Source organism: Anas acuta, chromosome 18 (assembly GCF_963932015.1).
Source record: "Anas acuta chromosome 18, bAnaAcu1.1, whole genome shotgun sequence".
Lineage (NCBI taxonomy): Eukaryota > Metazoa > Chordata > Aves > Anseriformes > Anatidae > Anas > Anas acuta.
Genome location: NC_088996.1, coordinates 4,930,878 through 4,946,594, shown reverse-complemented (window position 1 = coordinate 4,946,594; position 15,717 = coordinate 4,930,878). Strand labels below are relative to the sequence as shown.

Genomic DNA, 15,717 nt, shown 5'->3' with positions numbered 1-15,717 from the left:
TAATCAGTAAGGGGAAAGAAGTTTGTGTTCCCGTAGCTGCGTGGCCGGGGCTGGGGTGCCTCGGGGACCCCCCAGAGCTTTGGGATCGTTTTGGGATCGCTCTGCAGTGGGCAGCACCCCACGGCCGGCTGCCTGCCCCCTGCCTGGGTCTGTCTCAGGGGCAGAGCCCATCCCTGAGGCCCTTCAGGCTGCGTCCCCAAGCAGCTAATTGATGTCACCCCTTACCTTAGGGGTTTTTGGGGTGGTTTGGGGTGCTTTGGGGGGTATTTGGGGTGGTTTGGGGCTAATTCGGGGTGGTTTTGGGGGGTGTTTGGGGTGGTTTTGGGGGCATTTGGGGTGGTTTAGGATGGGTTTGGGGTGGTTTTGGGGGTATTTGGGGTGGTTTGGGGGGTATTTGGGGCTGATTTGGGATGGTTTTGGGGGTATTTGGGGTGCTTTTGGGGGTACTTTAGGGTATTTGGGGTGCTTTTGGGATATTTGAGGTCCAAGAATCAGGCACAAGGAATCAGGATCCCGCAGCACGGGCCCAGCCCTACAAAGCCCTTAGGAGCACCCCCTTCCCCGAGACCCTCCCCCAAAACCGTGCCCTTTGGGGGGGGCAAGGGGCGAGTGGGGCAGGGGGCGTGGCCATACAGCGAGGGGGCGTGGTCATAGCGCCGGGGGGCGTGGCCATGCCGGGGGCGTTGCCTAGCAACGGGGCACGCCGCGCCGCGCCCCCGGTAAACACAGGCGCACGCGGACAGCCGGGGCGGCCAATGGGAGGCGGGGAGCGGCGGGCGGCGGCCAATGAGAGGAGAGAGGGGGGCGGGCCCAAGGGAGGCGGGCGGAGAGAGGCGGCAGCCGGCGGTGCGGGGGGGGACGGGGGATTTGGGGGAAATGGGGGAATTTGGGGGGTTATGGGGGAATGGGGGGGGAATGGGGATTTGGGGGCATTGGGGGATTTGGGGGGGAATGGGGATTTGGGGGAGTTATGGGGATTTTAGGGAGTATGGGGATATGGGGGGGTTATGGGGATTTGGGGGACATGGGGGGATTTGGGGGGGTTATTGGGATTTTGGGTCATGGAGGATTTGGGGTTTATGGGGATTTGGGGGGTAATGGGGATTTTAGGGAGTATGGGGATATGGGGGGGAATGGGAACATGGGGGGGTTATGGGGATTTGGGGGGGTTACGGGGATTTTGGGGCATGGGGGGATTTTGGGGGGGCATGAGGATTTGGGGGGGTTATGGGGGTTTTAGGGAGTATGGGGGCATGGTGGTTTATAGGGATTTAGGGGTGTTATGGGGATTTGGGGGACATGGGGAGATTTGGGGGGGAATGGGGATTTTGGGGGGCTGGGGGGGTGTGGGGATTTAGGGGGTGGTGTGTGGGATGGGGAGGGTACGGGGGGGTAAGGGGATTTGGGGGGGGCTACCAGAATTTGGCGGGGTATGGGGCTTGTGGGGGTATCGGGAATTTGGGGGGGGGGGGAGTTTTGGGGTCCGTGGGGATTTTGGGGGTGGGGTATGGGGGTGGGGGGGGCACGGGGATTTGGGGTGGAGTAGAGGGATTGGGGGTGTAGGGATTTATATGGGGGTATGGGAAACGGGGAATGGGGATACGGGCGGGGTTTAGGTGGTGGTGATGATGATGATGAGGCTGAAGGCTGCAGCCCCCCCCCCCCCATTTCCCCCCCCAGGCCATGGCGGCGCTGCCCCCCCCCAGCCTGGCCGAGCTGCTGGACGCGGCCATCGGCACCCCCGAGCCGGGGGCCGTCAACTTCACGGCCCTACACAGCCTCCTGCGCGCCCTGCTGCAGCACCTGGGGCTGCTGCACCTCCCCGCGCCCACCCCACAACCCGCGCCCACCCCACAACCCGCCCCACAACCCGCCCCCCCCCGGCGGGCAGCCCCCCCAGCCCACCCCGGGACCCCCGGGGGGCTCCGCAGCCCCCGCTGTGGGGCCGGAGAGGAGCGAAGCGAGGGATGGGGACAGCACCCAGGTGAGGTTTTGGGTTTTTTTTTTTGGGTTCCTTTTGGTGTTCTCCCCCCCCCCCCCAAGCACGCAGCCCCCTCCTCAGGGGCTGTGCAGCCCTTATGGGGTCTCCCCCTCCCCGATCCCTTCCAGACCCCGTCTGTGCCCCGGGACCTCCTGGAGGCCATCAGCGGGGTGAAGGCGGCGCAGTCCCGTATGGAAAAGGACATCTGTGGGATCAAGGAGCTGCTGGGCCTGGTGAGCTGCCCCTGGGATGGGGACAGGGATGGGGATGGGGACCCCAGCCCTGCATCCCCCATCCCCACCCCACTGCTCATGGGGAGGGGGACCCACAAGGGGACGGGACCCTCGTGTCCCAGTGGGTGCTGCCCCGTGCACCATGGACAGGACCAAGGAAGGGGGGAAGAAAATATTTTTTTTGGGGTGCACCCCAAAATTCTGACCCCCCCTTTTCCGTCCCTGCAGGCGGGCGAGCAGCAGCGGGGACCCCGCAGTGGGGCAAGCCCGGAGAGCGATGGGGTAGGTGCCGGACCCCGGGGATGGAACCGGGTGTGCTGCACCGCGTGAGCCCGATGGTTCCCCCGGTTCCCATTGTGCGACCCCATAAATTTGTTCCCCAAAATTTCTTCTCCCCAGGAGGCTGCCGGGAGCCAGGCTGCAACCTCCGAGTCCTCCTCCGAGTCCCCCGAATCGGGCGAGGAGGGCACCGAGAGCGGGGAGACCCCCTGGGGGATGCAGCCAGCGCCCGGCACCGGCGAGGGGACATTGGGGACATGGCCCCGCACCATGGGGACGCGAGCGGGGATGCGGAGAGCATCGGTGGTCTCCTGGAGCCGGGCAGGAGCTGCCCCCGACCCCATGGGGACATCTGGTGCCAGTGCCACCGCCCTGGGGACGCAGCTGGGGGGCCCTGGCACCCAGACCCCCACCCTGGGGGCACAGCCAGGGTCCCCCGGCACCCAAATTTCCACCCCGGGGGCACAGCCGGGGGGTCCTGGCACCCAAATCACCCCCCCGGGGGCACAGCCGGGGGGTCCTGGCACCCAAATCACCCCCCCGGGGGCACAGCCGGGGGGTCCTGGCACCCAGACCTCCACCCTGGGAGCTCGGCCAGCGTCCCCCGGCACCCAAATTTCCACCCCGGGGGCACAGCCGGGGGGTCCTGGCACCCAAATCACCACCCCGGGGGCACAGCCAGGGTCCCCCGGCACCCCCGGCACCGGCCTGGAGCCCCCCGGCACCCATGGGACCACCCGAGGGACACAGTGGGAGTCCCCTGGAGCCCATGAGACCTCCCCAGGGATGCAGCCAGGGACCCCCGGCACCCACGGGACCACCCCAGGAACGCAGCTGGGGTCCCCCCGCACCCTGCCCACCGGCACGGGGACACAGCCAGCACCTCCCTGGCCCCAAGGAGAAGGAAGAGGAGGAAGAGGAGGAGGAGGAGGAGGAGGAGGAGGAGGAGGAGGGTGGGGGGTCCAGCCGAGCCCCCCCAGCACAGCCCCCGGCCTCCCTGGCGCTGAACCCACCCCGGGTGCTCGGGGGACAGGGGTGGGCGCCGCTCGCCCCGAGGCGCAGCCCCCCCCGGCTGCCCAGCCCCTGTCACCCACCGCTTGGGGACCCCAAATGCCCCCCGGTGCCGCCCCCACGGGTCCTGTGCCGGGGCTGGCCGAGGCCCTGCAGCAGCTCGCCCAGCTCGGCCACCTCTGTGCCACCCTGCAGGGCCAGGTGGCCCAGCTGGAGGCCACCAAGTCGGACCGCGCCGAGCTCCAGGAGCTGCGTCTGCTCCTCCCGGAGGGGGGTGAGAGCCTGGAGGGGGGGCCACGGGCTCTAAAAGTGGTCGGGGGGCACCCTGGGGGGCTGCGGGGTTGGGAGCCTGAAGGCTCGGGGCGTGCTGGGAGCACTGGGGTGAACTGGGGAGGCGGTGGGGGAGAGGGCGGTGGGGGAGGACCTGGGGGCTGGGGGTGTCAGCGTGCCTGGAGCCCCTGATGGGGGCTGTCCCCCCCCCCGTGTCCCCACAGACCAGGAGAGCATCGCCACGCTGCTGGCCGACCTCCGGGGCCGCGTGGGCTCCCTGCAGGGCCAGGGGGAGAAGGTGAGGGGGCGGCGGTGACCCGGAGGTGATCCGGGCACGGAGGGGACCCCAAAGGTCCCCCCCCCGCGTGGGGGCCGTGCCCTGATCTGCCACCCCCACCCCAGATCAAGCAGCTGCAGGAGGCCCTCAGAGAGCTGCGGTCGGCTGGAGGAGCGGAGAAACCTGGGGACAGCTCGGGGTAAGGGGCGAGCAGCTCGGTTTGGGGGCGAGGGGGCCCCCTGTTAGCGGCCAAGCCCCCCCGCACCCCGTCCCGCCGCCCAGGTCCCTGCTGCAGGAGCTGAGGAGGGAGCTGAGGGAGCTGCGGGAGCAGCAGGACGCGGCCAAAACCACGCTGGAGCAGCTGGTGGCCACCACGGCCGGGCACCTACAGGAGCAGGTGGAGAGCCAGGGGGGGGACCTCTCGGTGCCACGTCCCCCCTGGTGCCCCCTGCCCCCTGGGACCTCCCGGGGGGGCTTGGGGGCCAGCAGCAGCCCAGCTGGGAGCTGGTTCCCTCTCCCCGTTTCCAGCTGGACGAGCTGAGGTCTCTGTTGGGCACCACGGGGCCGGACGCTCCCCCCGACGGCAGCCCCGGTGGCACGGAGCCGGTGCCGGCCGAGTGCCCCGTCTGCAGCACCGACGTCGGGGCGCAGCTCGGGCAGCTGCTGCGGCGCTACGAGCAGCTCCAGGAGCTGGTGGACTCCGTCCTGGCACGGCAGGCCATGGGCAAGGCCACCCGGCAGCTCCCCGGGAGGAGATGGGTACGGAGGGGTCGGCATCGGGGGGCTCGAGAAGGGACGTCAAAGGTTTTTGGGCGCCGGGTCGGGTCCCCCGCTCAGCGCCGCGCCCTCGCCTTGCTCCTGGCAGGAGGATGAGGAGCTGCTGAAGGGCATCCAGGCTGCCATCCTGCAAGTGCAGGGGGACTGCGAGAAGCTGGGCTCGGTCACGGGGAACCTGGTGGACGACCATCAGCAGAAGCAGAAGGACATCGAGGTGGGTGGCTTCGGGATCCCCAGGGCTGGGGATGGCGAGGTCCCCGCTGCTGCCCGCTGAGCACCGGGCGCCCGCTGCTTCCCAAGGCTCTGTTCCAGTCCCTGGAGAGGCTGCAGAAGGAGAAGGCGGACAAGGAGGAGCTGGTGCTGGAAATCGAAGTGGTGAGACCTCGAGGGGGCCCGGCGTTTTATCAGCAGGAGCCCCCCTGCCAGGAAGGGGCTGGGCTGGGGTCCCCCGGTGCCACTTGTCCCCGTCCTGTCCCCATCCCCGTCCCCAGAAGGCAGACAGAGCCGCCCTGGCCGGCAAGGTGAGCTGCGCCCAGTTTGACGCCGCCGTGGAGCAGCTGAGTAAGATGATCGAGGACACCCTGAGCAAGGTGACGGGGCAGGAGCAGGGCTGGCACCGCGTCCAGCAGAAACTCGTGGAGGAGCTGGGCTCCAAGGTACAGCCCGGCCCGGCCCCGCTTCCCAGCCCCCTTCCCCGCTCCACGCCGCGGGCACCCCGCCGAGCCGGGGCACCCCTCCGGGCTTTGGTGGCCCCGGTGGCCCCGGCGCTGTGCCAGTGGGGCTGGTGGTGGCAGCTCGCTCAGGGAGGGGCTGTGCCACCCCCAGCTGGACCGCCTGGAGCTGGCACCACTGCGGCAGCAGCTGGAGGAGCGCTGCAGGAGCATCCTGAGACAGCTCCAGGAGCGGGCACCGCAGGCAGAGGCCGACGATGCCGCCGGGATTAGGAAGTGAGCGCCTTGGGGACAGCTGGGGACAGCTGGGGACAGCTGGGGACGCTCAGGTCACCAGATCAAAGCACGCTCGGGTGTCCCTGCGCATCCTCCCCCCCCGTGCCCAGGACCGTGTCCCTTGGGTTTGTTCCACCCTTCCCCATGCAATAAGGATCCTAAAATAAGAGCGTCCCCAACCAGTGGTGCCCAAGGGGTGCCGGTGGCACCGAGGGCATTAAATCAGCTCCCTGCCACCCCACAGCAGTGTGGGGGTGCCCCTGGGGGATGAGGTGCTCCCCAAACAAAGCTTCAGAAGGGTTTTTTGGGGGAGGTGAGGGTGTGCACAGGGATGCGACGCCCCGAGGTGCGCAGCTCGGCCCCGACGTGCCCCCGGCCGTGCACCGGGCTGTAATTAGTGCTAACGAAGTGAAACAGAGCCTGTTCCCGGCGGGACCCCAAGGAGAACCCCCCCCCTGCCCCGTTCCCCGCCTGCCCCGCTGCTGCCACCCGCCCTCACCCAGCCCCTTCCCCCCCCAGGCAGCTCCTGGCCCATTTCCACTGCGTGTCCTGCGACCGGCCCCTGCACATGGTGGTGCCCGGCCCGTGAGTACCCCCGGGGGCTCGGGGGCCTCCCTGGGTGCTGTGGGTTTGGGGGGGTGCCGTGGGTTTGGGGGGGTGCCATGGGTTTGGGGGGGTGCTGCCCATTGGGGTCCCAGTCCCCCCAGTCCCCCCCATAGCCCTGCCCAGCTCGGTGCTGGCAGCAGGGGAACCCCCCCAGGGCCACCGGTGAGCTCCCTGGGGTGCCCATTTCGGGGCAGGGGGATTTATTGCCCCCCCCCCTCCCCGTGCCCTCCCCAGGCACATCGTGACCGTCCCACCCATGCCACCGCTGCCCCCCCGCCTCTCCGTGCGCCCCCACGCCATCTTCGAGCCGCAGCAACTACGGCAGCTTGGCCGCAGGTAGGGGGGACACGGGGACATTGGGGACATCGGGGACATGGGGGACACGTCCCCCTCCCCAACAGCCTTTTGGGGGGGCCGGAGAGGGACGGCCCCCCCCCAGAGCACCCACCTGCACCCACCCCGCAGGGAATGCGGGGCCGGGTGCGGGTACCTGCGGGTGCCTCGGCGCTGCGGGGGGCAGCACACCCGGCCCCACCCACAGCAGGGGCGCAGCCCCCAGCTCCAGCACCTCCCACCCTGCACCCCCGGACACCCCCGGCCCCACAGCGGGCCCCCCATGAAGGTAAGGACCCGACCCTAGGGGCTGGGCACCTTGGCGAGGGGGGACGCCGAGCGGTGCGCCTCGCTTCTCCAGGGTGCTGGGTTGGGTTTTTTTTGGGGGGGGGGGATCCCCGTGGGGTTGGGGTTTTGGGGTTTTGGGGTTGGGGTGGGGGGGTCCCTGCGGTGCTGGCACCGTTCCCCAGCCCCTTCCCCAGCAGGACGAGGTGGAGCTGCTGGGTCAGGACGGGCACATCTACAAGGGCCGGCGGGACCTGCGGCTGCCTGCGCTGGTGGGGAAGGACGGTACGGCCTGGGGGGGGGCTGTGTGGGTAGCCCCCTCCCCACATATGGGACACCCCACAGGGATTAACCCCTGTGTCTGCTTCCCCCCCCCAGGCACCCCCAGACCCCAGGAGTCGCCCCACGGCCGCGTCCCCCAAGGACCGGGGCTCCCCTCGCCCCCGTGGGCGCCGCGGGACGGGAGAGAGACCCCAAGAGCGGAGAGGGGCCGGGGGGGCTCGGCTGGGAGCCCCCCCTGGGCACCACACGGGGGGGTCGGGCAGGAGCAATAAAGGGCGGTGGATGGGCAGCTAGGAGCGAGGTTGGTTTGGCCGTCACGTCCCTGCTGTGGGATCACGGGGGGCTCGTTCCCTGCTGCCTCCATCCCCGCGGCCCTATATCCGTGCCCCCCCACGTCCTTACCCACGTCCTTACATCCCAAATCCTTACATCCTTTCCACCCTACATCCTACAGCCCTTTGTCCTCGCATCCCTACGTCCTCACCTCCTTAAATCCTTAAATCCACCCATCCCCACCTCCTCACGTCCTTATATCCTACATCCTTTCCTCCCTACACCCTTAAATCCCTATTTCCCTACACCCCGACCCACACCCCCAGCCCCCCTTACACGCGCCCCCATCACCGCCGGCTGCGTTTTTCTGCTCGGGGTGGCACCAGCCCGGCCACCACAGGTTATGGGAATGGCACCAAAATCCCCAAATCCTTTGTGCAGAGAGGGGCCAGACCCCACAGCAGCCACATGGAGTTTCTTTACCCACGGGGTGTTTTATGGGGCCGGGTTTATTGCTGCGGTGCCGGTGGTTCCCCACCTCGAGGTGCTGGCTCGGGGGGGGTGCTTTGGGTCCCCCTCTTTTAGGGTCACCTCTCCCGTGCCCAGAAACCACGAGGGGATCCCCTGTGTTACCCTGGGTGTCCCCTCCTCCTTAGCCCCACACAGCCCCCCTCTTGGTGCGTTGTTCCCAATGGGTTTGGTCTTTAGGGGGGGAAATAGGGCTAAAATCCTGCTTTTAGGGGGGTCCCCACGGGCAGAGCACCCCGGGATGTACCCCAGTGGGTCTGGGTCCCCGGTGCCACCTCTGGGGCCAAAATGGGGAAAAAACAGAGAAAAGCAGCGATGAAAAGGGCAGCCCTGACCCTAATCCCGTTTGTGGGACGAGGCCCAGCTGCGCCTCCCAGTTCCCCCATAAACCCCAGCACCCGGGGGGGGGCCCTCCTTTAGCCGTGGTGCTGCTGGCTCTGGAGCGGGTGAGTGGCCCCAGTGGGGGCTTTTTTTGTTTTTTTTTTCCCCCTTTTTTGTCTTTGGGGTCCCCATCCCAGCTGGTGCGTCCCTATAGGATCGAGGCTGCGTGCCCCAGCCCTTGCTGGTGTCCCCCAGGCTGTCCCCAGGGGGTCCCCAAAGAGCCCTTGGGGTGCTGGCAGGGGTCTGGCTGTGTCTGCAAGAGGGGATGTTTGGGAAACCCCATCCTGAGCGTGGGATTTGCCTAAAAACCCTGGGAACAGCAGGAAAACCCAGCGCTGCCAGCCCCGATCCCAGCTTTTGGGGACAGCGGTCACAGGGACACGTGCTGGATCCCGATGGCAGCGATCCCACAGCGCCTGGTGAGGCTGGGAGATCGCCGGGGATATCCCCAGGGACCAGACCCTACAGGGACAGGGTCCCCCAGAGATCAGATCCTACACGGACCAGCCCCCATGGGTGTCCCCAAATCCCCAAGGTCACCCCTCGTAGCACAGAGAGAGGTCGGGGACAGCTGCTGTTAAAAAACTGATTTTTTTTTTTTTATTATTTTTAAATTAATAAAAACCTTCACCTGTTTTCCTTTTTTTTTTTCTTTTTGTCTTTTTTTTTCTTTTTTTAAGCAAGATTCGATTTGAAAACTAAAAAAAAAAAAAAACAAAACAAAACCAAACCAAACCCACCAACGCCCCTCCGCAGCTCCCCCCCCAGAAAAAAACCCTGAAGGAGTCGCAGGGATTGGGGGGGGGGCATCACCCTATTAAATCACAACCCCCCCTTCCTCGAGGAGGGGGTTAGGGGCCGGGGGGGGGGTTTTGGGGGGGGCTGTGCAAGAAGCCAGGCTGGATTTTGGGATTTTGGGGAGCCAGAGCGCAGCAACGAGCACCCAGGGCTTCCTCAGGTCCAGGGGGGGGATATGGGGGGGTCCATCCCCCCCTCTCCATCCCTTTGGTTTGGATTTCCTCCCCCCTACCTTTCCTAGGGGGGGTGGGGGGGGCACGACGCCCTCCGTGCCTGCTCGCTCCTTCCTTCGGGGTTTATATACATTAGATATATTTATATATTATAGTTATATATTAAAAAAAAAAAAAAAAAGGGGGGGGGGGAGGAGAAAAAAAAACCAGCTGGCGACTCGTGTCACCCCCCCCAAAAAAAAAAATTAATAAAACCTAAAAAAAAAAAAAGGATTCCAGTGCGTTTCTCAGGAAGCCCCCAGCTCCGAACGCCCTGACCCCCCCCCCCCTCCCCAAAAAACACCCCCCCCACACCCCCCCCAGGGCCCCCAGCCTTATCTCTGCCCGTCCATGGTGGCCACGGCTTTGTGTGGGGGGGCGGCGGGCGGCGGGGCGGGGGGGTGCAGGTGGTGGTGGTGGTGATGGAGCCCGTGGGAGGTGGGCGACGAGGGGGGCAGCCAGGGGGGGGGCGGCTGCTGCTGCTGTTGCCCCCCCTGCCCGGGGGGGGACGAAGCCCAAAAAGGGCTGAACCCCCCCGGGGGGGAGCAGGCCATGGAGGGGATGGGGCTGTTGCTGCTCTGTAGGGTTTCCGACGTCCGCAGCTTGGAGAACATGGCCAGGGCGTCCGGGAAATTGGGCGGAAGTGGCCGGCGTGTTGCTCGGGGTGCACATCTGTGGGGAGACAGCGGGGGTGGTTAGGGGCCCCATGGGGCATTTAGGGTCCCCATGGGGGTTTCGGGTCCACAATGGGACGTTTGGGGTCCCCAATGGGACGTTTAGCATCCCCAATGGGATATTTGGGGTCCCCAATGGGGTGTTTAGGGTCCCCATGGGGGGTTTCAGGTCCACAACGGGGCGTTTGGGGTTCCCATGGGATGTTTGGTGTCCCCAATGGGACTTTTAGAATCCCCAACGGGATATCCAGGGTACCCAATGGGACATTTGGCATCCCCAACGGGGTGTTTAAGGTCCCCAAGGATGGGGGTTAGCATCCCCATGGGGGCATTTAGGGTCCCCAACAGGACGTTTGGGGTCCCCAATGGGGTGTTTAGGGTACCCAATGCGACACTTGGCATCCCCATGGGGGTGTTTAGGGTCCCCAACGGGACATCCAGGGTCCCCGTGGGGTATTTGGGGTCCCCATGGGGCGTTTAGGGTCCCCATGGGATGTTTGGGGTCCCCATGGGACATTTAGCATCCCCAATGGGGTGTTTAAGGTCCCCAACAGGGGGGGTTAGCATCCCCATGGGGGCGTTTAGGGTCCCCAATGGGATATCCAGGGCCCCCATGGGGTGTTTAAGGTCCCCAACAGAGCATTTAGGGTTTCCATGGGACATTTAGAATCCCCAACAGGATATGCAGGGTCCCCAACAGGGCATTTAGGGTCCCCATGGGACGTCTGGAGTCCCCCATGGGGCATTTAGGGTCCCCATGGGGTGTTTGGGGTTCCCTCGGGACATTTAGCATCCCTGTGGGGCATCCAGGGTCCCCACGGGATGTTTCGGGTCTCCAATAGGACATCCAGGATCCCCACAGTATATTTAGGGTCCCTATGGGATATTTTAGGGTCCCCATGGGGTGTTTCAGGTCCTGTCTGTGGGGTCCCACCACCAAACTGCTTTATGGGGTCCCCCCCCCCCAGCCGGGCTCTGGTCACCATCGGGGTCCCCAGCGCTGTGCTGGTGGGGTCTGGATGAGGCCCCCCGGGTGTGGGGTGAGCGCTGCACCCCGAGGGCTCCCCGAAACCCATAAAATTTGTTTTTTTTTTTTTTTGTTATTTTCCAGCCCCATTCTGCGCCCCTGTCCCAGAGCTCACCTCGGGGCGGTGCTAAGCCAGCTTTTCTTCCCTATTTTTTAATTTTTTAAAAACCCTAAATTTGGCAATATCCTAAAAGATGTTCGATCCACAACAGCGCTCTGCTAACCTCAAGAGGATCCTTTTTTTAAAAAAAAAAAAAATAAAAATACCCCAAAAGCAGCTGTGGGCAAACAGCAGCTCCGGCCCGAGGAGGCGGGACGCAGCGCAGCCTTTTTGGGGTGAAATTGAGCAGGATTGGTTAAAAAAAAATAATAATAACAAACAGCAGCTGGGTGATCATCGCCTCTCCCCCCACCCCCCAAGAGATTTTTTTTTAGGGAGCTTTAGGGTCGGTGCCCACCGGTGCCAGGAGGGATTTGGGGTGGGATTTGGGGTGGGATTTTGGGGTGCCCCTTGCTGGGGGGGGGGCCTGTTATGGGGGGGGCACCGCTTGGCCCCACGTGGAGCTGGGCTGCCCCAAAACCCAGCGGGGTTGGGGAAGGGGGCAGGAAATCCTTGGTGGGGGGGGGACACAGCCCTGACCCCCCCCCCCCGGCCCTTCCCTTTTGTAGGGTCGGGGCCCCCCCGGGGGTGTTTCGCCCCCGAGTTTCCTGCGGTGGTGGGGGGGAATAACTATAAAAAATAATACATTTTGAGGCCTGAAGCGGCCCCGCAGCTCCCGGCCTGTCTCCCTTCCCCCCCCCCAAGCTGATTTTTGGGGGCTTTTGGGTTTTTTTTGGGGGGGCATCTCGCCAGCTCTCCAAAGCACCCCATTGGTTTGAGCGTGGGGGGGAAGCCCCCCTGTGAGGCCAGGAAGCAGACAAAACCCAAATCCCCCCCCCACAGATAGGGGCCACCGGGACAGGGCTCTGCTCCTGGGGGGGTTTGGGGGGAATTTGGGGGAAATTGGGGGAATTTGGGGACCCGAACGTGGGAGGAAAATCGGGACGGGGAGGGGAATAAAAGGGTCGGGGGGGGGGCACGGCAGGCACCAGCCCGGGTATGTTGCTTTCCCTATTTGCTGCCGGCCCCCCCACAGCACCAAAAAAGGGGAAAAAAATGAAAAATTAATGAAAAAAGAAATAAAAATTAAATAAAAAAGAACCGCGTCCTCTGGGGGGGGGGGGGGGGGCAAAGCAGCGAAAAAAAAAAACACAACAAAAAGCGTGGCCGGGGGGGCACCCTCCGAGCCCCCCCCTCCCCCAAAAAAATTGGGGTCGTGCCCTGGGTGGGGGCGAGGTCAGGGGGAAATTTGGGGCCCCCCCTGGACCCCCCCCCCCCTCGGTGGTGCCGGGGCCGGGCCCGGCCATTTCCTGGCAGACATCTTGGCTGCTCGGGGCCGCGGGCGGCAATATGGCTGGCGGGGGGGGGCAAGGGGATCGGGGGGGGGGTTTGGGGGGGCAAAGGGGGGGTAATGGGGTGTGGGGGGGTGGGTTTGGGGTGGGGGGGGGCCCCCCGGGCCTTACCATCTGGTGGTGGTGGTGGCTGCCGGGAACGTTGCTCTCCTGGAAGAAGGCGCTCAGGGCGGTCTGTGGGGGGGGGGACGGGGGGGGCTTGGGGTGAGCCCCCTGAGCGAACAGGGCCGGGACCCCCCCCCCTTAAAACCCCCCCATCCTTAAATCCCCCCCCCATGTCCATAAATCCCCCCCCAATCCATAAATCCCCCTCTTTAAACCCCCAGCCCTATCCCAACCCCCCCCCATGGGACCCCAATCCCCCTGCACCCACCCCAAATCCCCCCCCCACCCCCACCCCCTTTACACCACGGGGGGGCTGCACCCCCTTTTTTTTTTGCCCCCCCCCCCCAAATCTCCTCCAGGGCTGAGGCCCAGCCGGCAGATCCGGTATGGGGCCGGGTAAATAGGGCCGGTTTTTCCTCCCCATGGGGGGGGGACACACAGCAGGGCCCCCCCCCCCCCCCCCCCCCTCAGCAGGGCCCTGTCCTGGTTGTATAAGGGGGGGGGTTAGGAGGTTATTGGGACCCCCCCACCCCCAAGGTGTATGGGGGGGGTGGGGAGGAAATGAGGGGGTGGGGAGGGGGTGGTTGGGGTGGGGGGGGCACGGGGGGTGTTATGGGGGGGGGGCAGGGATGGGGGACACGGGGGGGGTCCACGGGGGGGGCAATAACACGGGGGGGGCAATAGGGGGGTAAATTGGGGGGATACGGGGAGGGGGACACAGGGGGGACAAGGGGGGTGTATGGAGGGGTTGTATGGGGGGGGGAAATATTTGGGGGGGGCTAAGGGGGGGGTCAACAAGGGGGGGGCACACTGTGGGGATACACGAGGGGGGGTCCACAAGGGGGGGGGGGTCCAGGGAAGGGGTTCACAGGAGGGGGTCTACGGAGGGGATCTATGGTTGGGGGGGGGGGTGTCTAGGGGTTGGGGGGGGTGTTCCCGGGGGGGGGGGGGGGTCTTGAGATTTTTTTTTTTTTGGGGGGGGGGCCAGCGCCGTACCTCGAACTGCCAGTGCGCCGCCTGCAGCAGCTGCTTGGCCTGGTCGGCGGCGCAGCCGGCCGCCAGCACGAACTGGTTGATCATCACCTGGTGCCGCAGCTCCTCCATGTTCACCGACATGGCCCGGGGGGGGGGGGTCCCGGGGGTGGGGGGGGGGGTCCTGGGGGGGGGCCCCCTCCGAGCGCCGCCCTGGGAGCCCCGAGCGCGCCCCGCGCCGCGCCGACACCGCGGGGAGGGGGCGGGGCCTCAATGAGCGGCCTGGCCCCGCCCCCTCGCTCTGATTGGTCCCCGCCGCGCCTCCCGCCCCGCCGGCCCCGCGCTTCGAATCTTCCAGCTGCCCCGGCGCCTCGCCCCGCCCCCCCGCTCGCTCATTGGTCACCCGCTTGTGTTTTGGCCGCGGGCGGCTCTGCTATTGGGCGAGGGGTGGTTTTGTCCCGCCCCCTCCGGGGAGTAGGGAGGGGGAGGGGGGAGGAGAGGGCTCGCTCGCTGATTGGCCCCGCTGCGGGGCGCCATTGTGACGTCACGGTTCATTCAGGAGTTTTCATTCATGGCGCGGCCCCGCCCCTCCCCCCTCCCCACTACGCGCCCGGGGCCGCCCCCGTCCCGGCCCCTTTTAATTCCCTTTGGGGTTTAGGTTGGGGTATAAAGGCCCTGCCGAGAGGTGCCTGGGATTCCCCTCCCGCCAGCCTCTCTCCTCTCGCCCCGGCGATTTTCGGGGGTCCTGGGGCGCCGGAGGCGTCCTGGAGCCCGGAATTAACGGGAGAGGGGGCTGCGGGAATGGGGTGGGCTGGGAGGGAATGGGGCGAGATAGGAGGGAATAGGGTGAGAGAGGAGGGAATAAGGCGAGATAGAAGGGAATAGGGTGGGCTGTTAGAGAATAGGGCGAGAGAGGAGGGAATAGGGTAATAGGGTGAGATAGAAGGGAATAGGGTGGGAGGGAGTAGGGTGAGATGGGAAGGGATAGGGTGGGCTGGAAGGGAGTAGGGTGAGATAAGAGGGAGTAGGGTAAGATAGAAGAGAATAGGGTAAGTGGGGGGAATAGGGTAAGCGAGGAGGGAATAAGGTGAGATAGAAGGGAGTAGGGTGAGCTGGAAGGGAATGGGGTGGGCTGGGAGGGAGTAGGGTGAAATAAGAGGGAGTAGGGGAAGCTGGGAGGGAATGGGGGGAGATGGAAGGGAATAGGGAGAGCTGGGGGGGAGCGGGGGGAGCTGGAAAAGGCCCGTGGGGGTTTGGCTGTGGTGATGGGCAAACAGGAAGAGGGGATAAAGAGGCTGGAGGCAGCCTCAGGCACCAGCAGCCCCGGCAGCGGGTGCTGAGGCCCCCCAGGGGATCATTGCAGCCTCCCCCCAGGTCCCACGGTGGGGGGGCTGCTGAGAGGAGCCCCCCCTTCACCAGCCCCTCACCAGCTGATTTTGGCAGCCCTCATCCTCCCTGGGCCACAGCATCCGTCCCATCTGCACAAGCAGTCTGGGACTTAGTCCTTCATAAAAAAAAAATAAATAAAAAAAATATAAAAAAATAAAAAAAACACCATTTCTGGCATTGGCATAGAGCAAAAACACCATGGGGAAGAAAAAAAAAATGGCAAAGAAGCCCTCCTGGGGCAGGCTGGGGTGGCTGTGGGGACGCGCAGCCCCTTGGGGCTGTGGTGTCAGCCCCCCCCGGGCAGGGCAGGGTCCCCCAGTGCCCCACTGCGCCCACCCACAGCCCTCGTTAGGTCAGCGCCCACTAACGAGGGGCCTGGGGGGCCCCTGGCTTGCAGAACTGCATGGGGAGGGCTGGAGGGGTTGGGGGGGGACAATGGGGCGAGGGGTGTTGGGGGCTGGGAGGATGGAGCCCCAGGAAGGGCAGGGGACAGTGGTGGGGACACGGAGCCACGGGGGGCAGGGGGTGAGCCTGCGGCTTCTGAATAAACAGCGGGAGGAGAAAGGGATGGGATGGGATGGGGATGGGGATGGGATGGGGATGGGATGGGATGGGGATGGGGATG

At 65.4% G+C, this 15,717-nt stretch overlaps 2 protein-coding genes across 7 annotated transcripts; one reads left to right on the top strand and one right to left on the bottom strand.

Moving 5' to 3' along the window:
* Positions 1-620: 620 nt before the first annotated feature.
* On the top strand, positions 621-9,010 carry QRICH2 (glutamine rich 2). 6 transcript variants are annotated; one of them, XM_068654736.1, is made up of 17 exons: positions 621-846; positions 1,681-1,984; positions 2,110-2,214; positions 2,443-2,496; positions 2,614-3,778; positions 3,999-4,072; positions 4,177-4,250; positions 4,334-4,448; positions 4,580-4,810; positions 4,917-5,042; positions 5,129-5,203; positions 5,320-5,484; positions 6,295-6,360; positions 6,616-6,717; positions 6,847-7,003; positions 7,197-7,284; positions 7,378-9,010. In XM_068654736.1, the coding sequence occupies exons 3-17, from the start codon at positions 2,173-2,175 to the stop codon at positions 8,399-8,401; spliced, it is 3,558 nt and encodes a 1,185-aa protein (XP_068510837.1). In that variant the 5' UTR covers positions 621-846; positions 1,681-1,984; positions 2,110-2,172; the 3' UTR covers positions 8,402-9,010. The 6 variants fall into 6 exon arrangements, with proteins under 6 accessions (XP_068510837.1, XP_068510841.1, XP_068510840.1 ...); XM_068654740.1 differs by lacking the exon at positions 621-846 and adding an exon at positions 5,654-5,775 and having other exon boundaries at positions 1,812-1,984; positions 7,200-7,284; positions 7,378-7,677; XM_068654739.1 differs by lacking the exon at positions 621-846 and adding an exon at positions 5,654-5,775 and having other exon boundaries at positions 1,812-1,984; positions 7,378-7,677.
* A 468-nt stretch (positions 9,011-9,478) lies between these two features.
* On the bottom strand, positions 9,479-13,873 carry UBALD2 (UBA like domain containing 2). Its single transcript, XM_068654745.1, is given in 4 exon segments — positions 9,479-10,114; positions 10,116-10,145; positions 12,738-12,800; positions 13,728-13,873. Coding segments are annotated over 4 exon segments (519 nt in total). The 5' UTR covers positions 13,848-13,873; the 3' UTR covers positions 9,479-9,808.
* Between the last annotated feature and the right edge of the window lie 1,844 nt (positions 13,874-15,717).

Excerpts from the sequence above, each read along its gene's own strand:
- QRICH2 (XM_068654736.1), top strand. The coding sequence starts at position 2,173 with ATGGAAAAGGACATCTGTGGGATCAAGGAGCTGCTGGGCCTG. Across the intron at positions 4,073-4,176 it reads TGCAGGGCCAGGGGGAGAAG|ATCAAGCAGCTGCAGGAGGC; the intron begins GTGAGGGGGCGG and ends CCCCCACCCCAG. Across the intron at positions 7,004-7,196 it reads ACAGCGGGCCCCCCATGAAG|CAGGACGAGGTGGAGCTGCT; the intron begins GTAAGGACCCGA and ends CCCCTTCCCCAG.